This window comes from Neodiprion virginianus, chromosome 1, assembly GCF_021901495.1.
Source record: "Neodiprion virginianus isolate iyNeoVirg1 chromosome 1, iyNeoVirg1.1, whole genome shotgun sequence".
NCBI classification, from domain to species: Eukaryota; Metazoa; Arthropoda; class Insecta; order Hymenoptera; family Diprionidae; genus Neodiprion; species Neodiprion virginianus.
In genome coordinates, this window is record NC_060877.1 from 6113696 (window position 1) to 6137424 (window position 23729).

The 23729-nt window shown below is 33.9% G+C and overlaps 1 protein-coding gene across 14 annotated transcripts; it reads left to right on the top strand.

Annotated features, from left to right (window-relative positions):
• The first annotated feature begins 1080 nt into the window (after nucleotides 1–1080).
• LOC124306998 (protein abrupt) lies at nucleotides 1081–22738 on the top strand. 14 transcript variants are annotated; one of them, XM_046768357.1, is made up of 6 exons: nucleotides 2289–2835; nucleotides 3582–4150; nucleotides 5187–5366; nucleotides 8943–9066; nucleotides 14948–15077; nucleotides 18946–19124. In XM_046768357.1, exons 1-6 carry the CDS (start codon nucleotides 2724–2726, stop codon nucleotides 18998–19000), a joined length of 1170 nt encoding a protein of 389 aa, XP_046624313.1. In that variant the 5' UTR covers nucleotides 2289–2723; the 3' UTR covers nucleotides 19001–19124. The 14 variants fall into 14 exon arrangements, with proteins under 14 accessions (XP_046624207.1, XP_046624216.1, XP_046624261.1 ...); XM_046768364.1 differs by having other exon boundaries at nucleotides 2290–2835; nucleotides 18958–19124; XM_046768305.1 differs by lacking the exons at nucleotides 14948–15077; nucleotides 18946–19124 and adding an exon at nucleotides 11043–11865 and having other exon boundaries at nucleotides 1091–2835.
• The last annotated feature ends 991 nt before the right edge of the window (nucleotides 22739–23729 follow it).

The following is a 23729-nucleotide window of genomic DNA, read 5'->3' on the forward strand; positions in this document are numbered from 1 at the left end:
CGTGTTTGAAGGGTCGCATATCGCGCGATGACGGGCACAGCTCACCCTTTTGTTACAGACATCCCCTCCACCCTCGTCGACCACAATCAAACACGAAGACACGATCGGATGCGCAAAGCGATGCGCGGGGTTCGAAACTTCATGATTTTAGGTTAGGGCGGCCGGCGTTTCGAACAGCTGCACGCAGCACGAGCGCCGGGAGCTTTTGCGGGAGATTCAAGCTTCACTTAGCCGAACACCTCGTAACGTCACGGGCAGCTACCAAGGCAACAACTACGTACCAAGGCAACGGCGGCGGCTAGGGCGTTGCGAGGGGTGTATACCGTGCTATATACATATGATCGTTTACCGGCGCTAGATTTTCTGCTCGAGTTCAGATCGCAGGGCGTAGAGCGTAGGGATACAACTGGCGGAATCCGTCGAGAGTTAGATCATTGTTAGCGCCTTAATTTTGGTTCGGCAGATCGTTCCCAAGTCGCGTAATATTTCGAAAACATTTCAGAAACATGAGAGGTTTGACAAAAAATTTGTCATATCATTTTTGAAATTTTTCTCAACTACATGCCTATATATCGCTATGTATATAAACGCGTTCAAAACGTTCTGGAATAACTGGCAAAATATTTAAAATACAGTGTAAAATTTTCATAACTTTCGATACATATGCATACATACACATATATGTACGAGATATTTGAATCGCGGTGTAACGTATTAAACGTTCGAAAAATATCGCCAAAAATAGGCAGGATATCAAATTTTTATACAATATCCGGAAGATTTTGAAATGTTCGGATAAGCTCTCTCAAAAATTTGTACAAATATATTTCTAACATATATTCCGAGCACGTTGACATAATTTGTACACTTCTGTTATGTTGCAGAAATATTTTCGTTGCGTGTCGTGATATGCAGTGCGATGATCGACTTCTGAAACGAAACATTCTTGAAATATATATAATATATGTATATAATAAGGTGCCGTGCTGGTAGGGGTTGGTTCGGCCGGGTGGGCCGGAGGGTGGCGGCCGCGGTGGAGGTGGTGGACATAAAATCCTTCGCACATGCCTGGTGCATTCATTAGAGGGGATGTGCGGCTGCAGCCAACACATCCCTGCATCATTCCGCGGCGTGCACTTCGTGCGCAACCCCGTCCGTCGCGTATCAACCGATATCCGGATATACTCTGCCCGACGCACCCTGCCCGACTTCCAGAGCTTGCACTCACTCATTTTACCAAGTTTATCCGCAAGTGCATCACCATGTCTACGTGCACCGAATTTCAAATTTTATTCACGATCGTTATCGCATACAGCCGAGGCTTGTGATCCTGGCTGTTATTTGAGCAAGCCCTAATTTTCGAATTTCATGATCGTAGTATTTTAAATGCGGTACGGGTCGAGTTTTGTTCGAGTGATGTAATCAATTAATAATCATAATAATAGTTATCGTTGTAGTTATGCCGATTGCGTCGTTCTTTCAAAACAAAAATAATATCTGTCGTAACGGGAACCCGACAATAACGCGATAAATTTATGTTAATATTGATAATGTAAAATTGTGAAAAGAACTGCGAAATCAAATAGTGCGACATTTGTTGATAAATAAATATTTCGTATGAACAATTTCTTTTAGAATTAAAAAAAAAAAAACAAATTTTTTAATAAAAAAATTAAATCATCACGGAAGATTCAACACTGAAGAGGGTTTCCAGTACGACAACCAGGTTGCCGCCAATTTCAAGACCGGCGTTCATCATAAAAGGGTCGCGGCTTTAACCGGCCGCCAAAAATTTCATGTCCATGAATTTGAGTAAACCAGGTAACAATGCGCTCTTCGCAAACGGCGTGCGTTGCTTACTTTATTATGCATATAAATGTTTACATATACTAGTTTTTCGAGAAAATTTTGAGTCCCGGAACGCTGGACATCGATCTACGGTTTCTTTAATCTGCAGTGTCAGAAGTATTCTTCGAACGAAACGAAAGAAAAGGCAGAAAAAAGTAGACATTTTCACCCATTGTTCGATTTTGCAATTGACGTTTACGTCATATTCATGTGACTATCGAATTTTTCCTATTTACGTAAATTTCAATACCTATACAACATACAATTTGTATGTTTTAATGGAATTTGTATTTGCACGTGTATTTCGCAACTGTCGCATCATTTTCACTGGGTTATGATATCTTGCTCAAAAGATATCGTTGATGGAAAAAAAAAAAAATATATGAAAACAAATATATATCTCAACCTGAATATTATTTTCAACAAGTCACGTTGGAAGATATTGAAAATATATTCAGCGCAACGTGTATATTAATGAAAAAAGATTGTTGAAAGTTATACAATAATATTCTGTAATTTAATTTAACGATAACTCATCACGGAAGAGATCAACAACGAAGATCATCAACGAAGATCAGAAGATTATTTACTTGAAATTGAATTATTGATTAATTAATACCTGAAATTGTACGAATTGAAGTTGATATGAATCCCGAGTACGTTGTTAAATTACTCTAAATCATTAATCCCACGTTCAAACGGTGGAAATACAAAGAGAAATGATGCGAGGATGTATTTATTAAACAATAAAAAGAAACGGGATACAAATCGATAACGTCCCGTAAAAATTCTGACGACTCGTTGTCACGAATCGGGATGTCGCGTCAAATGCGGCGTTTGAATTTTAGCGCCCTTTCCACTGGCTGGTTCGGCAGATGCACGAAGGTCAAAAGTATTTTAAAAATAAGGCCGTAGGCATTAGTAGATTGATATGGCAGTGGATGTTAAGGGTCGGGTGGCGTTGTAATGGCAAAAAGTTTGCAAAAGGTGAGTAATTCTCCGTATATCAACAAACCTTCGATATTTCTTAATACACAACTGGAATTGCCTCTACCGCATACACGTATTCGTAACATAAATGTCTTATCTGTATACGGCGTATAGTTGAAAACGACAATGCGAATCAAAAATTTTTCGCGAATGAGCGTACCAGAAATGCACTGGCGACAATGGCGACCAAGCTTCGCGAATAGTGACATTGTCGAAAACATTTACTCCGAAATATACGAATTAACATATTTGTGGGTGGTGTATATTGCGACGCAATTTCCACTCTAACCTCGTCGATAGGCTGACTAGTGGCATTTGAAGGAATTCGCAATCGCGTACCGCGTAAACTCGAGGTCGAGTTGCAAAAATGTTTTTGACACGTGTAGTAATTTCCTGAACCCTGAAGGGTTTTACAGTTATATTGCAATGTGGCACGTTTGCACAGTGTGGAAGAACTAGATATTGTGGAGTGAGTGGCTATCGAGTTTTTCTAGTTTTTAGTATTGATACTACAGAGTGCAAGGGTTGACTGGATAAGTCGCTTGGTTTCATCTTTTTTCTCTGTCTTGTTTTTACCACCAAAGACTCTGTACACATACTAAGTACATACATAAACCAAATTCTTCCTTTTTTTCTTGGATTGTTGTTTTATCTTGTGTTTCTCTCTTTTTTTTTTCTCCAAAGAAAGAAACAGAAAAAAAAACAACAAACAAGCAGAAGCAGGGCAAGGAAGTTTAGCGCAGTTAGTTTGATTGTAGGGTTGGGACTGGAGATAGACAACATGGACCAACAGTATTGCCTCCGGTGGAACAACCATCCTGCCAACCTGACAGACGTGTTAAGCTCTTTACTCGCACGCGAAGCGCTCTGCGACGTTACGTTGGCCTGCGTAGGCGAAACTTTTAAAGCCCACCAAACTATACTATCGGCGTGTAGTCCGTACTTTGAGAACATATTTCTACAGAACACTCATCCTCATCCGATAATATTTCTAAAGGATGTTAACGACACGGAGATGAAGGCTTTGCTGCACTTCATGTACAAGGGCGAAGTTAATGTTAGTCAACATTTGTTACCGATGTTCCTCAAGACTGCGGAAGCTTTGCAAATTAGGGGACTCACTGATAATAGTGTAAATAATAAAACTGAAGAAAAAAGTCCATCGCCCGAACCCGAGACCCAGACCAGTACGAGGCACACCGAATCGCCGAATCTTCAACCCCATCCAGAAAAAAGGAAACGAAAGATTTCTACAAATTACGATGTCTCTCTCACCGGGCCTCCGAGCGAAAGATTTTTGTCTGATTCTCAAGTAAGTCAATGTTGATGATATTTTATTTCTTATTCATTTTGCTTTTTCAACATAATAAATTCAGTTTGAAGCTGATTAAAGGTTTGATTTTACTACGCACGAAACAATAGATTGAAAAAAAAAAACCAAAATCCTACAAATATGATGAATAATATAGAAAAGGTACTATTTTTATTCTGCAAGATACTTTTTTTTTTATTTAAATTAAATTCCTGATTCGAGTGCCAAGTAGCAGACATGTAATATTTGCAGTGAAAATTCCATATGCTTGTATTCAATTCTTCGTTTCGGATCGTCGATCTTGTGTAAACATGATTGGCACAGTTTTAAAATCATTGAGCCACGTGTAACATTAACCATTGGCCATATATGATAAGATTATCTGCTTAAGTTTAATAAAAAATCAGACAACGAATGAAGTTACTTTTAAAATTTTCTAAAAATTGACTAATTGAAAATTATATGAATATAATTTTTGAAAAATCTATTCTTGAATTCAATTTGATTAAATACCGAAATAATTCTACAACCAGAAGGTATTTCCTGCAACTTTTGATAGCGACATCAAATTAATGCGCGTATCTATGCTATATCTGGTATTGAACTTTTGCATTTCATCACATCTGCTTGAAGTTGTAATAAAAAAAAAAAAAAAAAATTGAGATGAACGTAATCTCATGTAATTTCAAATTACCTCATTATTCATGTCTGAGTGCTACTCTTCAGATAAGATTAGTTAAAATATATTCACATGCGTGAAAATATTCTCTATTATATTATTTGACTAGTATGAGTATGAAATGAAAATTTTTTCAAATTACCCTCATATTTTTATATCGACATTTGATGCCAATGAATTGATTTGTTAAAAAAACTATCTTCATTTGTCGAAACTAAGTGAAATGTAAAAAACAAACTGGAACCTTCGGGACAAGTATATGTGAAAAGTAGCGATTCTAATACGTTTGTCTATTTCTTCAAACCTGCTGTCAATTGCAAAGGAACTCGATTAATGTAGCAAGTTTTTCAATTTCAGACTTCGTCTCAATGTAGTTACAAATCAAGTCCCCCGATAATTCCGAAATTAAATAATACAATGGGGAGTGATGTGGAGGATGGTGGAAGACCCATCACTCCGTCGTCTCAGCCTCAGCCTCCTATAAAACAAGAAATTGATCACCACCTATCTGAATTTCCCGAAAACATCACACTTCCCGTAAGTAATAATGTTTGTTTGTTGCATTTTTCATTACTATCATCAGTTAAAAGGCGTATGTTGTTAACAGCGATACCAATGCTAAATTTCATTATTGTTTTCCTCAAGACTATGAAACTTTTCCAACAATTGTTGTTTCCAAAATGTTCGAGCAGTTTGATATTTGAAACTCTTATAAATAGAAAATGTATTTCATTTCACTATTCTCCCTTGCTATGAACTCACCAACTCATATTCAGCATTAAAACGCATTCCCATTAATAAATATTGTTATACTTCATGTAAGAGTGCTTATCGCCTGAACTTTACAGCTGGTTTTTCTTGCCATCGTTTCACGTATTTCATCGTGCGATGCCTTAATGTTAAATCCAGATTTGACACGTTGTTAAAATGCTCAATCTCAATATTGAACAGGTTATTTGATTTTTTAATAAACCTTTAAAGCGAACATTTGCATGTCACGTGCATGTCGTACAAGTTTTCTGTTAGCGAATATCATTAACATAATTTTGTACTGACATTCACCAGGCCTTATAATAATTTCTGCAATAATTCGTATTGCACAGTTATGGCGAAGAAGCCTGAACACGGATGCGTGGGATTCAGGTTGCAAAAATTATCATTTGACATTTATTAGACTTTAGTCAAACGATACAGAAAGTTCATTTTTATTATAGATGAGGTAGTACCTTTTTTCCTTCAAAGAGTTAGACTATAAACCATTACCGAATGAATATTTTAGAATCAAAGAGCAGTTGGGCGAACTAGAGTTAGAAGTTTTTATTCACTCGCAATTTTTTTCAAAACCATTCTATTCGTAGCAGAATCGTAAAATTTACATTCAGCTCTTTTGCAACGCCATACGAATCCGTTCATATGGCCATTGTGTGTAGAATTGAGAAAAGTACATCGCATTAATCGATCGCCAAGTGAATCGCGAAGTGAAAAGATCAGTATTCTCAAGTGAGGGCACAGACTGTTTAATCACAAAAGTCCACTCTCTATTCAGATACTTTGTACGGATGGTAAATATTTCTAGTGCAATATATTATACTCCATCAATTGCCAGAAATCTTGGCATTTTCATGATAAAACAACTGTACATGGCTCACTTATGTTGAATTAAGGAGTTACTATCATTTGAGGGTTTATTCAGGTATTCGTTTGTTCTCTAAACTGCAAGGAAATTATTATTCTGAGACATCTATACATGGATATGATTGTATGATTTCAGCTAATACGAGATTGTTCATGGGTGTGCAGAGCATAAATATATGTTTAAATGTTATAATGTTGCTCCAAGGAAAGAACTTCTCTTTTAGATATATACTTACAATTTCGATTGCTTTTTTTTTTTTATCAATTTTTATCATTCAATTAAAGGTGCGTTTATCATTCAATACATGGTTTTGTTACTGTTCCCTGAATGAAAATCTATCTAGGCACAAATAATCTGCCCGCTAATTGCCGATTCTTACATTGGTCAAATGAAACATTTGAAGGAAGGGATTGTTAAGTTCAGAAAAGAAAAAAAAAACTTCTTTCTTTGCAAAACAAAATTTCAAAGTATTAGATGTGTTTATTAAACACATGTCCTTTCCTTCTCTGTTGACAGACTAATATGGCGTGGGAGGTTCAAAGTGATGGGAAGAGTGAGAATACCATGGATGGTCAGAACGCGCAAGTTGATCCTAGCAATCGTAACTTCCTTCTGAAGCATGTCTCGCTCAAAACAGCCATCATGGCTGGGGGCTACCTTTCAGTCAGAGCGCCAGAAGCCCTATTCAGTAACCATGGAAAGAAAGAAAAAATGACGAAAAATTATGTATCACCCCATGAACAATCTTATCCGATTAAGTCTCGTTACGCGATAAAAGCTGAGCCTGAGCAATCTCACAATTTTGCTTCACAAGTTAGCCCAGTAAGCACTAAATCGCAGGATGATTTTAATTCTGTAATGAATTTTGGTTCAGATATCCTGCGACGGGAATTGTTAATGCCTCGGTCAAGTCCAAGCGAATTGTTATTTCGTTCTCATTCAGGGAGACGAGTAGGCAAATTTAGGCCAGGCTGGTTGGAAATATTTCATTGGTTACAGTACGATGAGAAATTGCATACAATGTATTGCAAGTATTGCAGAAAGTGGAGCGAAACTATTCCAGAAATTCGTACATCCTTCGCAGCTGGGAATGGAAATTTTAGGCTCGAGATTATCAATCATCATGATAAATGTAAGGCACACAATTTATGCGTTGCAAAAGAGGCGGAATCGAAGGCTGATTACTATTATCGTCACGTGAAATAACCAGCTAAATATGTCGATAATACAAATTTCCTCATATCCATTAACATTCCTAACTGGCTCGAACGGCTTCATAATTTTAACAGGATATTATTTGTTACGTTTTATGAAAAATTTTTAATGTATTTGTTATGAAAACTCAGGTTAAAGACACACCATTACTAAATTATGTAGATATCAATATGATATTGGTTGGGTCTTTGTTTTAATTTTATTGCGACGCGCTCTGTAGCTAAAATATATTGTCGTAGTATTTTCCAATATTGTGATGTATGATCCAGCACGCTCTGTCATTTTGACTTCTTGTAGATCTGAATATTTTCTACTAATATCTCAACGAGAGTGCATTGGTCAGTTTAATACAAGTACTCTTGGTAACAATAAAAATAATTTCTTGAATATCAAATTTATTTTTAGAAATTTTTGTGATATTATTGTTGCAGTGTACAGTAAAGCTACGTAAAAGTATCTTAAGACATTCATTGATCTGTGATTCAAAGTAGATGTCATACGGAAATTGGAACTTATCAGTACTGCAGAGTCAACATTTATTTCATTAAATCATTACTCAGATATTTGCTTACGTGCCAAAACATACTTTGAATATCTCGCAAAGGTGCTCAGACAAAACACCCAAGGTGATTCCATGCTTCGCGTGGACCACCGAATTTCGATTTTCAATATAAATCTGAATAGACGCCTTCCAGAAATATTTTTATAACATATAATTATCATGAAATAAGAAAAAACGTTTATATGGGGGCAAGTTATTAAAGTTTTTATTATATTTTTTGAACTGTTGAAATTATGCTTAATTTATAATAATGTCACGATTATGTTAATAATTAATATGGCATTTTTATATAAAAAAAATGTTTATTTTTTTATTTGTTACTATTGTTGAACAGTATCATTATCCACATGTAATTATTGTTCACTGGATAAAAAGTATTTTAATAATTGAATTATTGTTATAATACAGAAAATTTTTCCAAACACCACCAACTCCTGACTAGGTTTTTTTCATTTTCGTCAAACAACAGCAAGAATTTTAACACATCCACAGAAAAATTTGTCATGTCTTATCAAAAGTGTAATGCTGAATATAAGAAATGGGTATTATACATTGGCTGAACAGTGATTGGCATCAATTCCACCATTGGTAAAGATCCTTGTAACAATAGTTGCAAGAAAATTCAAGCTGTTTATATACCCTAAATAGTAACAGCCATTTTCAATATGACACTAAATAATTGCCTCATTGTCGTGCACAGGGACATCCTGTAAGTCTCTTAGGAGAGGATGGAGGGCCAACCACAGGTACCCTCAATGACGGCGTACCAGGAACAGAACCATCTGAACACCACAACCCACATGAAATTCTTGACGGACTTGATGGTAAGATCTGAACTCATTAAAATAACATTTTATCATGATCTAACATATTTCCTACGCTATTAATGAAAAGCAAATCCCTTTCTCAGAGAAACTCAATGAGTAAAATATTTGATAACACACATTTTACCCAATAGTATGCATTAATTATACTTGAATAAAATTTACAAAAACTCGTGTGTACAACTTTGAGGAAACGTAAAAGAAATTTAAACCTTAGATTTTATGTTTTATTTATACCAGTTACGAAATTTAACAACTCAATTGGCTCTAAAAAATCAGATCTTATTTCTGTGACGGTTTTCTCTTATTGCGTAGATTATCTGATATTTATTATATCTGTTTACTACGACAGAATTTACATGTACGAGACTGGATTTTATTTGGATATTTGTTATATGATTTATTCGGTAGCTGGTTGCGATGGGAAATATGTTAGATGAAAAGAAATCGTGGGACTACTATGCATGCTTACTAAGATTAAACTTCCAAATAATATGATATAATGTAAAAGTATCCCTCGATTTCGAATGACGTGAGTAGCCAAATGTATATTATAGGATCCAGGTTATTGTGTAAACTTTAGTATTGTGGTGATGGTATTGTGCATTTGCTGATTCAGTGTATTAGAATTATGCAAGTGTGTTATCATGACAGCACCTAACAATTTTCGTTTGTTAAAACTATAAGCAAATGGACCATACTTGCGAAATTTCAATATAGCGTGTGGGTTGCTAAGTAAGTTTGATGATTCTGTTGATTACTGCTGTGTCGAATACGAGTACAAGGTGTTCTTCGAAGGTATCTAACCACTCCATTTTCAAGCGTTCAAGGAGACCCAGCGCTACGAAAGGAGGAAAGCAAGAGTATAACATGTTTACTTGTTTCTTTCTCATCGAAGGATTATGTAAGTCTCCTCATATTTTGATAGACAACTTTCGAAGAAATGTAAATATTAAGTTGAAATAAACAATTACAGTGCTGTTGATCATTATAACCGGCAATCAGTTTTGTTTTTATCTGTTTTTTTTTTTTTTTCTACTTTACTCACTTTGGTATTTATGATTTTTGTATCTACGAAAGTTGCATCTGTCAGCATATGTCGATACTTATACAATACTTCCTTGAATAGAATACTATCATTGATTATATTGTTGTTTGATGAAAATAGTTTCTTACGCTTGGTCTTTACCGCGACGTTGAAGATGTTGCAATGTGTAATAGATCCTTTGAAACAACCTCCTGTACCTGAAGACATAGGAATGTGTGCGTGTCTATGCAGTAGGTTCGTGTGATGTGTGCGTGGATGTATGTATGCAGAGATCAATTGCTGACTTGATACTTCGGTATAAATTGGGGTTTTCGGTGCATGTCTGTATTCTACTCTCTTGCATTCCTTACCGTGTCTACAACAAGTACCTAGCGAACTCGATCATCATTCTCATATCTTATATGCTGTTCATTTGCTGCTGCATGGTGTTACCATTTGACACTGTCGATTTCAAGGATGAAATGCGTTTTTTAAAATGCGAGTGCAGAAAAAAAAAAAAAATGAAATAAAAAAAGCTGAACGATACAGAATAAAAAAAAAAAAAAAATGTATATTCACTGTCGTGATGCGTTTGCGTTCTATTTAGCAACAGTCTTGACAATTGTAGTGTGTGAAATAAGTAGAAGAGCCGAAGATGAAATGACGTCGTCAGTTGGCAATTTACGATGTTTGAGAAACGTAAGCATAAAAGTATTGCTATTTGGTATTCTTTTTTAATTTACCTTTACAAGTAGGTGTGTGCTTATATAATATATTTGCTAAAGTAGGTTCGGTATGTTGTTTCAATTGATTAAATGTATTTCTATACTTGAAACAAATGATAATAATAATATTGATAATAATAATAATAAATAATTGTAGAGCCTGGACTTTGTTAGATTCAATTGTAATGTTATATTAAAGATTCAAAAGGGATCTTGTATTCCAGGATCGACAGGAACTAGCAAAAAAGAAAAGGACGTAAAATATGACAATTATAAAATAGACACACACCTTGGTTTGGAATGTTGTAAGATGTGTGGAAAAACTGTGGCCAACGTTAAAAAGCACATGAAATCACATAACCCTGACAAATATCAGTGTCGCATATGCTTGATATCATTGACCAGATCCGACAATCTAAAGAGACATATTAAGCTGAAACATGGAATTCGAGTGGGAAATCATCCCTCGCCGTTCATGCCTTTGGATACGAAACATTTTTTAGGAAAAGATAACGCGGACTATCTCACCTAAATACAAGGCATCAATACCTAATCGCTAAAAGAAAAAAACTGAACGAAATAAAATAAAAATAATATATACATATATATTTATATACAATTTAAAGACTCACGTACACGATATTATATTCCCTTCCCAGAATCCAAAAGACCCTCCCCTCCCTCAGCCCATCCCTCTCATAATTAATATATATTTGCCATTGTTGTAATTGCCATTTTAGTGATTTATTTAGGGAAACAGTATTATACGAAAAGGTTGTGAAAAACGTCGAAGACTGAATATGAATTTAGAGTCATTATTATTGTGGCTCAATTAAGTCATTGTAACTAGTCTCAAGCCCATGGGCTAATGTAAACAGGTTTTTAGGCTTTCTTGTGGTGCCTTTTAGTACAAGACTAATCAATATGTAATCTTTAATACATACAATTCATAACAGTACATACCTAGATAAATGCATGTCTGATCAAGTACGTTCCTTCGCAAATCTCTTCTACTTAGACGGTCATTTTTACCCTCGCTTTTCTCTATTTACAGATTCGACATTTTTTACTCCTCCAAGCATTGAAAGTGTGCCGATATCGGATATAGAGAAAGTAAATGTGTCTGATTTTTATGAAAAACTACCGCATACATATACGAGTAAATGTAAAATATGTGGGAGAATCGTATCGAATCTACGGAATCATTATTTGACGCATAATCCAGGGAACTATGTCTGCCCAATGTGTGGCTGTCATAGGACAAGATTAGATAATCTAAAGGATCACATTAAACGTAAACATCCCAACATACAAATAGTTAGTAGCAACACATTCTTTGGCTGAGTTAAATTTCACATATTCGAATTATTTTGTCAAAGATTATTAAAAATTCGGAGAATTTTGCTGGGCAACAATTAATACATTTCCTAAATTGCTGTTCAATTTTACTGTACTTTTTTTCATTCTTATTATACGCGAATACTAGGACATTGTCACGCAACTATATGTTTGCCCTGAGCAAGACTACCTTTAGAACAATATTTATGGAATCCAAGAAAAATATTTTTGGCTATTTGATATCAACGGCAGGGATAGGAACGAAATTTATAAGACGAAAAAGTTGAGTAGAAAGGTATTTCTTAAGACTGACATTGGCAAAACGGACATTGAATCGTACTCACAAGACATAGGTCCTAGTATTCCCAATAATCCTAAAGTATATTTTAATATTATAGATAATTAAGATATGTGTGTGACTAAATTTGAATTAAGGAATAATAACGTTAATTGAGAATCGCTACTCGATAAGAAGGTCAAGGATATCGAATAAGTAAGTGAATGATTGATGGAAGTGAATGTGAGTGGTGAGATTGTAAAGATTATGTGTTGTCAAGGGCTAAGGGGGATCTCTCCTTCTCTCTCTCTCTCTCTGTTCCAGTGTTGGCCAGTGATGTCTCACTGAAGAGAGAGGAGGGGATTTCCCCTCTAACTCAACCAACGGAGCTCCGGCTTTCCTGCTGGATGCCTCCTCCCTCGCGACCCCGGGATACATGGGTAATGAGAGGGCCAGAGGCAACTAACGGGTATAACATGTTCATTCCAATACCCGGTGAATCCAGTCCTCAATTATACAGCTGTCGGCAGTGCGGCAAATCAGTCAGTAATCGTTGGCACCACATTCGATCCCATCAATCGCAGAATTGCCAGTGTCCATTTTGCAATACTGTATTCACTCGAAGTGACAATCTTAAGGCACACATTAGAAGTAAACATTCGTCATTTATCTAGAATAAATAACTCGCAAATTAATTATTTGACAAATTTTTCGCTTAGAGCATTATTCTAGCTTCGTAAGTAATACAAGTATGTCGTTTATATCTCGATGCTTGTTTGCGTATTAACCAAAGGCGTATGCACTAATATCAGTCCATCTATAATACTATTCTCGTGATCTTTGCGCAACATGTCAGGAAGACACCAATTTCATTTACACTTTCTGTGCTGTTAAACGCTATTTCGCCCGCCTCGAACATAGATCACCACTTATACTTGGCGTCGATGAGCATAGTCTTACCAAATGCTAACTTGTAGGTTCAAGTTAAGAAAACCCCCATTGTTACCTGTTAAGGTACCTCTTTTGCCCCCCTTCAACGGTCAGCTAGTATTTTGTCGAGGTTTTCGAATTTCGACCCATTATGTATGATTTATTCATATTTCACCGGACGTGAATTGAAAACTGTAGAAACGAGTGTGACACGAGGCAGCATATTTTTTTTGCTAGTATGTGCACCTAATAGATCTAATATTATATTCCATACAGGAGGTATTTCAGTCTACAACATAGTAGTTTGTATTCAATGAGAGAATCTCCATTACGCATTAATCATTATTGTACCCCTCATGTGCCATACAGATTACATAGTTCGTTAAGTATTTAACTTTTTGCTTTTGAAGCCATAATTTATATTTAGCTATTAATGTTTAGACGATAGAATATTATAATGTAAATTGTAATATTTTTGTACTTGCTATTTGTGAAATAAATGATAATTTTACTTTATATAACAGGTATGTCTTTGTTGGTGGGGTGGAAGGTCGGGGATGGGAGGGGGTGGTAAAGGACGGAAGGGTTTGATAAAAACTAAATTATGTGTTCCCAATAGTTAGGTGTTACAAGCCGATCTTTCTGATTTTAAATCAAATGAAAATAACAATCATCATTTTATAACGATGTATTCCCCCATCTATCTTTCTATTCTATCTCTTCCCTATCTGTCGCTCTCACAAGTAATTACATGCAACTGACACTTAATGAAAATCTAATAAATCTAACAAAAGGATCCTACTTTAACAAAGGTACTCTTATCGTTCCCAATTTTGTGTGTGTATATATACGTATGTTTATATATATATATATATAAACATACACCTATACATACATATACGTGTATATATTTATACATAATGTATATATATATATATACATGTGTGTGTGTATGCGCGTGTATATATGCATACATTTATGTATATGAATATAAACTGTTACCATTCAAAATGATCAAGATGTCAACTACCGAGATTTAGTGTGCTGTCATGAATAATAAGTATTACTTCAGGTTACGACACCACAAATGATCAGTGGCTAAACTAACTTATGTATCAGGTCTACATTAATCAGGACAATTGATCTAGTTTAATTGACATTGCATTTATGCGACAGTGCTCGACACATAAATTCATTGACATCGTCACTGTTGCGAAAGATGTTACATACTATTTTGTACAAGCAATATTATTCCTATGGATAATACCCATAGAATTCAACGAGCTTCAATCGCCATGTTGACGATAATTTTTTCACAATCGAACCATTGACATTACGCAAGGAATAATTTGAGAGAACTTTGATGAATGCAACGGGATACTGTCGGTCGTTTTTTTTTCTGTACATATCTATGTTGTTTTTAATTATAACATATCGTTAATTGAGAGGTAACAGTTGGCTCGTCCGCATAAATGAGTAATAGACTAGATCAATGCAGTATAAAGAAAAAAAAAAAAAAAAAAATCTAGCGAGCATAGGTGGGGAAGGTGCAATTGAGTGACTTGTCTTGTGTTGATGTTGCAGGTTCAAAAGCCTGGCACATGCGGCTGACGTTTGACCGGGTGCCAGGCGGCTGCAACCTTCACAGGTGCAAGCTGTGCGGCAAGGTGGTGACGCACATCAGGAACCACTACCACGTCCACTTCCCTGGCAGGTTTGAGTGCCCTCTCTGTCGTGCCACGTATACTCGTAGTGACAATTTGCGCACACATTTTAAATTTAAACATCCCGAAGCGAGAAAGATTGATCTTAATGATTTCATGGCTGGTTCCTTGGCACTCGCTGCGAACAATGATAGTATGAACACTCTTTCCTAGACGCTCTAGGAAAAAAAAGATTGTTTCATCATTTTGAACACCAAATCTATAGGTTCTACGCTTACAAAAAAAAAAAAAAAAAATAGTGGAAAAAAAACACAATTAATTGTTGAGGTAAGATCTAAGGACAATGTATAGGACAAGGAGGGCAGCCTTAGTTTTGGTCCAAAAGTCATGGCAATTGAAAACTATACATAATTGGGAGCAAATGTGGTGCCAATTCCTCCCTTAGTTGCTGCTGAGTAGCATTGGCAAGTTGGCAGCCAGGAAAAAAAATTATTAATATTAAATAAAATGACGGAAAACGATGAAAAAAAAAAAACCATAATAATAATATTAAAAAATAAAATCGTATAAACTAATTCATTCGATTTGCAGGGTGAAGTCATCTAGTTGTTGAAAGTTTTTAGTTGAATTTCATATTAGATTGTGAAACAATAATTTCCATTCAATAGCAATATTTAAAATACATATACTACACCCTAAATGTAAAGACGGAAAAAAAAAAAAATGAATTTACTAATCCACAACGAAAATTCTGTCCTACATGTCGCCAATTTTGATATGTATAAAAAAAAAGGAAAAAAAATAATGAAAATAGCATAAAATAACTAATATGTCTGTAAAGAAAATTAATTTCTTTTTCTCTAATATGAACTTTGACTACAAAACGTTACTTGTTACAAAACACCTAAAGTCTATATAATGATAAAACTGCACACCGCAAACTATAATGCAGCAAATAGTGGAAATTATGAGACATTCCACGATTGGGACTTAAATCTGTAGGCAAGAAAAAAAAATTTTTTTTATTATTGTATTGGATGATTTATAGTACTATATTTTATACTTTATATAATCTACTGTTATATTCTACATTGGTTGGAGATAGTAACGTTAAAACACAATTTATCCAAGGGGTGGTTAGATATTCACAACATCATTGCACATTGATATTTAATTGGTTAAGGTGCAATCCTATTCTTCCCGTTTTGTTTTTTTTTTTTTTTTTTTTAGTTTTTTTTTTTTTTTATTCTATTCACATCAAAACACGTATCATATAACGACCTATATTGTAACGATGACAAATACACAGTCGAATAGCTATTCAAAGGGCCACGTTAAAACTGGTCTGTAACTATTTATCTTACCTTCGATATGTTTCTTTTTTCTCTCTCTTTTTTTTCTGTTTTGTTTCTCGATTATTCTATCATGTTCTCTAAAAATAGCACTTTGCATAGTTACGGCTACACACATACCTATAATTTAATATATATCTAGAATATTAATATATTATGCAGATTATTAAGTATAATAATATATTGATAATTTATTTAATATTGTTTTACTGTTTTATGATTTTATATATTCTATTACTGTTTGATGAGAGCATGTATACGGCTACACATATTAATTTATTAACAGTGAAAAATGTCAAGGTGCACCGTAGGCCTACCCCTGGCAGACCAGCCGCTGGTTCTTTATTATTGTTTCAAAGATACGATCGAATACAAGGCTGTAGATGTTCTACAGTAGCTCATACTTCAGCTTACCAAATATCCGCCGGGTGTTTAGCTAAAATGAATTTATTATTATTGTTATTATATTATTTTTTTCTAATTTTTTTTTTTTTTTCCCCTGGAATAACGAAGAATTAACCACTTATTCTGATCCATATGTTGTTTGTTTGATATTTTTTTCTCGCGAGGAAAGAAAAACTAATAAGAAAAAACAAAGATTATGTTTCATACTACATACATGTCACTGCGATTTATTTGTCAGCACTCGTCAGTACTATCTGAAGTTCATAACTTTTTCGCAACGAAAAATCACTTGAGATAGTTCGCTCGAACGATTCATAATTCATTTTCCCGTAATGTTAACTTCGAAGGTTTAAATTTAAAGGAAATTAATGTTTTTCAAAAAATACTCGGCACAGATTTCACAAAACAAACAGCTTGCACTATCGCAGGCTCCTTGGCTGTTATTGAAACTTCTTATTGATTAAAATTACTACTACATATAGGTATTTATATATTTACAACTGCGTGGTGTGGAGTGGAACATTGTGATATAATAGATTGGTGCTAACACCTTATTGAAATTGAGAAGAATTTAAAGAAATCGTGCAATATTGCGATAGTATGGAGCGAGGGGTTATTTCTCAATAACTATATTAAGTTTTCAATTGTCAAAGTAAAAAAAAAAGGAGAAGAAAAAAAAAAACTAAAAATACAAGAAAGGAACCGAGCAGAGGCTCGTCGAGTTCTTGAAATTTGAAATTATTAGCGTTTTGTGTACATAGGAAATGTGATACTACGACAGGGGTCGGGGGAAATGGGAAGGGGAACGTAAGAAAAGAGAGTATTACCTAGGTAGAAAGATGTTAAATAGTTAATGACGGATTAAAATTGAATTACCACAAGACAAGCTACGATAGTGCGAAGAAAAAGAAACTATGGCTGTGCAAGAGAACATTATGAGTGTAGTTAAATAGGATAGGTGTAACCTAGGGACTAGGCTTAGCTGATAGGATAAGGGTACGTTAATGTTTCATTTTAATGCGTAGACATCTTGTTGAGTGATAACACCTAGCTCCTTGTACATTATTATATTAAATAAAAAAAAAAAAAAATACTATTATTAATATCTCTTTATATAATAATATATACAAATTACAATTAATTATAATATATCTTCATATTATTATATATATATATATATATATACAATTATTATGTTATTTTCGGGGAAGTTGTATATCTCGCGTCTAGGACTATTCCACGGCGCAAAAGAATTTTCATTGAAAATCTGTTACTGCAATATCAGAACGAATTGTTTGATTTCTTCTGTGTTCCATGGAACATTTCTTAATCTGAATAATCATTTGCCGAGACCATATTTGCATTTTCTAACGCAGTAGCAGAAACGAATCTTTACTTGATTTTTTTTTTTTTTTGTTTTTTTCACACTTATTTTTTTCGTTCGTTTATTTATGTCTAAAAATTACTCTGTCGCCTTCTATTAAAAATCAATGACAATTACAGTTACTTACCGGACACGTGCTGTATTGCAATTTGACAGCAGCAGCGGCACACTGCGGCACTACACATAACATAAACGAACTGCTGAAAGTTTAGAGCTACTACGCTACATTTATACTATTGTACCATACCCTAGTAAACCTTAAACCATTTATCAAATCTTTTATTACATATAACAGAATAACGAACATCGTTTTACTATACATAAATCATTATATAACTTTGGCTCGAAACGTACAATAGGCACATATTTCTGACCATGCAGATAAAATATATTAAACTAAGAATAACCGATTTTATTACAAAAAAATATATATATATATTTTTAAAAAAATATATATATATATATATATTATTATTATTCTAACATAATTCTTATGTTATATTATACATTATACATTTTAATTATAATGTAGATAATATGGATGAAAAAAAATTAACCACATGTGCATTTAATGTATTTCTACTAATTTTTTGATTAAACATAATTGTGTGTTAATGGTTTGTTTTATTTTCCAGCTCTTGTAGATCTAATGCGTTTACAATTGATCTAAAACTTTTTTTTTCAAATCATTCAATAGGTAGTATAGTTAATTAAGATTTAAAGTGTGTTTCATCTATGCGATATTGTGGATTCGGACCCCAGACGATTTTGTAAAAGTATTGCTTGCAGGGCTGGGGAGAAGGGTGACCGGCTCGTATCTACGCGTTGCTGACCAAACGCAGTTGTTTTTCAAGCTCCCCAAACCTTACACAGACGCTCCCACCCTCTACGTCTGTACAACGTGTGGCAAAACGGTTCGCAACAAATGGCATCATAATCAGTTTCATAATCCAGTACAGTTCACTTGTCCTATATGCAATAAAATTTACTCGAGATTTGATCATTTAAAATTGCACGTTAGGACGAAGCATTAAAGCTGTAGATTATTTATACTCTGCAAGTACCAAATAATACATGAAATATTAGCACAAACCTTCGAAGAGTCGCTTCTCGTCTGACACTTTCTTCGTAGGTCTGTGTTAATATTCATCTTCTTTAAATAACTTAAGTCTTCCGTATCAATTTAGTCAGTACTGAATAGATTGGTGAGGATTATTTATAAGTTTGTAATGATAACAAGTATCAATAAAAATCATCTACAAGTACCAAGATGGCTTTTGTGTGATTCATTTTTACGAAAGAACAATGCCATGCCATGATTTTTGTTCTTAGAAATGTGCCGTTTTGAAGAACATGCAAGTATGAATGGAATATAAGTATAGGTAATGACAAATCTGATACGCCCATTATCCTGCTAACTGTATGAAAATTTCACACTGACTTTTCTATTGTTTCAGAGCTTAAAAACTGGAGGATATCTCAGATATTTGAGAGAGTGAGTAACTCAGACGAGAGGAGACGATGTTCCTTGTGTGGTAAGGTCGTTACTAACGTGCGAAACCATTACTACGTTCATTATCCAGGGAAATATGCTTGTCAGCTATGCCCAGCTGTTTATACGCGTAGCGACACTTTGCTGACACACACACGTGCCAAACATGCTCACGTACAATAACGTCAAAAATACTTTCAGCTATATTAATTCAATCAAGCTAGCAAGGAACTTCTTTCACAACAGAGAACATATCTTCTCCATGTTTCTACTACCTCCTAACAATTAGCCTGGGAGCAAATTAAGAAAAACAAGTAGGGCACCGAGCGCATATTATTTCATATTGAGATTAAGGAATTATAAGGCAAGTTATAAAATCTAACCTTGCATATATATATATACATATATATTGCAGAAGTTCCAACGTTCACAAGATTAATGTAAACGTAGGTTGTATAATTTAACTTACTCAATTGTATACAATCGTTTTGACATATTTCGAATTAGATACTTTGTGACGTCAGGAAATATTCGAATTCAGAATTAAATCTTTCGCTTTTTACTCAAAGTATTTATGGCACGTATTATATTTCCATATCTATTATATATTTTCAGTTGTGAAAAGATTCATTTCTAGTTAAACTCGAATGCTTCAAGTGTGATAAAAGTGCCCAACTTATGAACCTGCGTTTTAACTGATTTCGAAAACTCAAGCATTTGGCGCAAAACGTAATTAACGTGATCAAATCGATCAAGTAGAAGGAAGAAAAATTACTTGGGGAAAATTATTTCCACCCTACAAGATGACTAATTTTGATATTTTCTCCAGTAGTATGTTTATATTGTAATAATCAACGCAAGTCGTTCAATTTAATTGATTTGGTGTACCAAAGAATATTTTATTCCAATTCACCGATCATTGTTAGTAGGGAACTAGGTGGATAATATCATTAGTATTGCATAATACTAACGTTTTTTACCATATGCCATCTTCTTTCACAGTTGTGCGCGTTATAGAAAAAAATCAGACTGATAAAATTGTTAAGCTAGGCTCTTTCTTAGCAGCAATAACATAGTATAAACTTATTTATCATAAGTTGATTTTATACTGTTAGTGTTATGCTATTAAGTTATATTATATATTCTCATTCCATGTTAATAATCCGCATTAAGTGGAATGTAAACGTGTAGTGACTGATTGTGAAAGGAACATAGAGGCTCTGATGATATGTAATATATTTATATTCAAAAGCATTCAAAAATAATGTAAAGACGTCTTTGTAATAAATATTGATTTTTTTTCTATTACCAACCGGAATTAGTATAAAAGTTGACGTGAGTGAGATCATTCTTCAAACGTAAGATTCACGACCATCTTACTTCCATTTTTACATTGAGTAAAATAAAAATTAAGATAGAAAAATTGTATTCAATTAATTGAATAAATCGTCAATACTTGTTGGCATGTATGTACCTATAGTTCCAGTGGTATTCTTTCACGCTTGCGATGCATAAAAATCGATGCTACAATTGTAAAATATGAATGACCGTGAATATGAGAGAATCGATTTGTTTGAATGGTGTGTTCGGCAGTGATGTAAGTGAGATAAAACTGTGCATGGTGTAAAACTGAATGAGTTTTCTGAAATGCATATACATATATATATATATATATATATAAAAATATTTTTCTCTTCACATGGTATTATCTGTATTCTGTGAGGTGAAATTTTCGAAAGAGTAAAATTACTAATAGATTGATGAACAAAAATACATTAGAAAGTTGGGGGTTTTCAGGTCCACTCCCAACCATTACGGCTGGACTTACTTATCACGAGATGTTCGCTGTATCCGTGAGCAGTCCAACTCTCTGGCGTTGCAGAGCATGCGGGAAACAGGTAACCAACCGATGGCATCATTTCCATATCCACACGGCTCAACGATCACTGTGCCCTTACTGTCCAGCCACGTACAGCCGAATTGACACGTTACGCTCGCACATACGTACCAAGCACAGAGATCTTCTTTTCACAAAGGCGTTGATGTAAAAATTAGCATAAATAACATTCATTCTTACAAAAGCATATTGCTTAATGGATTCAATGATGGAAAAAACTGATGTAAAAAGTTTCCAATTTGAATTAATACACACAGTTTTCGATGCATAGGAAAAAGTATTTACTAAAGTTACTCGTTTGACAAAGCCAACAAAATTAAAGGTATAACGAACAATTATATTTGTATCAATGTAATACAGCACACGATATCAGGGGAGACTGATATTTTTATGTGGTTAACTCCGTTACTGTTTTCCAATTCATACATGTGAACAAAGCAAAACTAAAAAAAGTTTTAAAAAAAAAATACAAAAAAAAATATACATATTGATAATCATCTTGTCTAACATTTGTTATTATTGACAGAACTGATTGTTTCGTATTGTTCAACTACTCGGTGTAAATCGCATGTGAAAAGATTCGATTCATCTAATAAACAGCCGTCTACCACGCTCCGCATAAATAATGTTGAGAATGACAGAATGTATTACAATTATTTACAATTTTAAGAATTTTTATTTTTTCGCCGAGTACAAATTTAGGGCACCTCTTATAAATGCATTAAATTATATACTTCAATTGAATAATGAGGCAGATTTATTAGTCACTGCTTGAATTGTAAATAATAACCAATAGATTAAATGAGAAAAAATTGTTGTTACAGACATTGGATAAGTGCAATATTCCGTTTAAGGTTTTTTCTATCAAAGTTATTATAAGTGTTCTAAATTCTTGTTTTTACATTAGAATGTACAATAAGGTCCCTGTTAAATACACGTAGAATTGGACGGTATCGTACAACAACGAGGCCAATTAACTCATCCTGATTTTAATTTACTTTCGCTAGTGAATTTTTGAACTTTTAACCATCGCTAATACTTTTAACACGTACTTTGAGGCAGAGAGAAAAGGTGTTTGCAATTTAAGAGATTCTGTCCTTAGCTCTGGGAAAGTACGAAACTGAATATGCAGAATGCGTTTACTCTAAATAAGTTCTTATAAATTACTGAATTACTGGATGGTACTCTCCGATAAATACTAAAAACAGGGATCAACTCAATATATTTTTAAGATGAAAATCCCAGTTTAAATTACATTTATCATAAGATTCACATGCTGCTTGAAAACATATTTGAATGAACTTGTGAATTTAGTTTTATACTGTTACTGCATTTCTTAATCATTCAAATTACGGATTTTCTGTAAATAATGCTAAGTGTAAAATTGATTAATTATAATTTTGTTACAACAGTGCTTCTAACGATAAGGACAGCACTGAAAATGGTTATCATTGTAAATATTTAGTTATAGTGTAACTTTCGGAAGAACTGATACGTTATTTGATTCATTCATTGTAATCTATACATTCAAAAAAGTCGGCCTGGTTAAAAGAATCTTTTAAAAAAACCGACCAAAGTCCATCAAAACTGTATAAAATTTAATTAGATACAATTAGGTGGATCGGTAGAGCCATGTAGAGCTTTGAATTGTCAATAGAAAATTGACGGTTTTCACTAGTGAAAATTCACCGTAGCTGTTAAATAAAAATTTCTTGAACAGAAATCGGAATAAAAATTCTTGGACGTTTTATACGATATTTTTAACTACGGTTATCTCAACGTTCATATTAAATTACTCACTTGTAGTTGTAATATTTATAACATATATGAAAGGTCAGTTTCTTAATCTTACTTACGCAGCTGATTTCGAGTTACGTATTATTTGCACAAAGTTTAGTACGAAAATTTGTACTCGCTTTCACCCTATTATAATGTTCAACATTTATTTCAAACAGTATTAAGAAAATGTGATTTTTAATTAAATTGTACAGATTTAATTTACTTTCGGGCAATTTGAGATGATTTTATTTTAGTAAATGAACAATGAAAGCGTACTTCAACAGAGTCGTCACGTTAATATAATGGAACAAACATTATTTTTATGTATGTAACATTAATTTACATTATTTTTAAGTATACAGCATTAATTTTCAATGCCAGCGTTCTATCGTG

Bases quoted from the DNA above. Each gene is read 5' to 3' on its own strand.
- LOC124306998 (XM_046768251.1), top strand. From the start codon at position 2,724: ATGCACGAAGGTCAAAAGTATTTTAAAAATAAGGCCGTAGGCATTAGT. The intron at 2,836-3,581 runs GTGAGTAATTCT...AGTTTAGCGCAG, and splicing joins TGGCAAAAAGTTTGCAAAAG to TTAGTTTGATTGTAGGGTTG. The intron at 4,151-5,186 runs GTAAGTCAATGT...TTTCAATTTCAG, and splicing joins GATTTTTGTCTGATTCTCAA to ACTTCGTCTCAATGTAGTTA.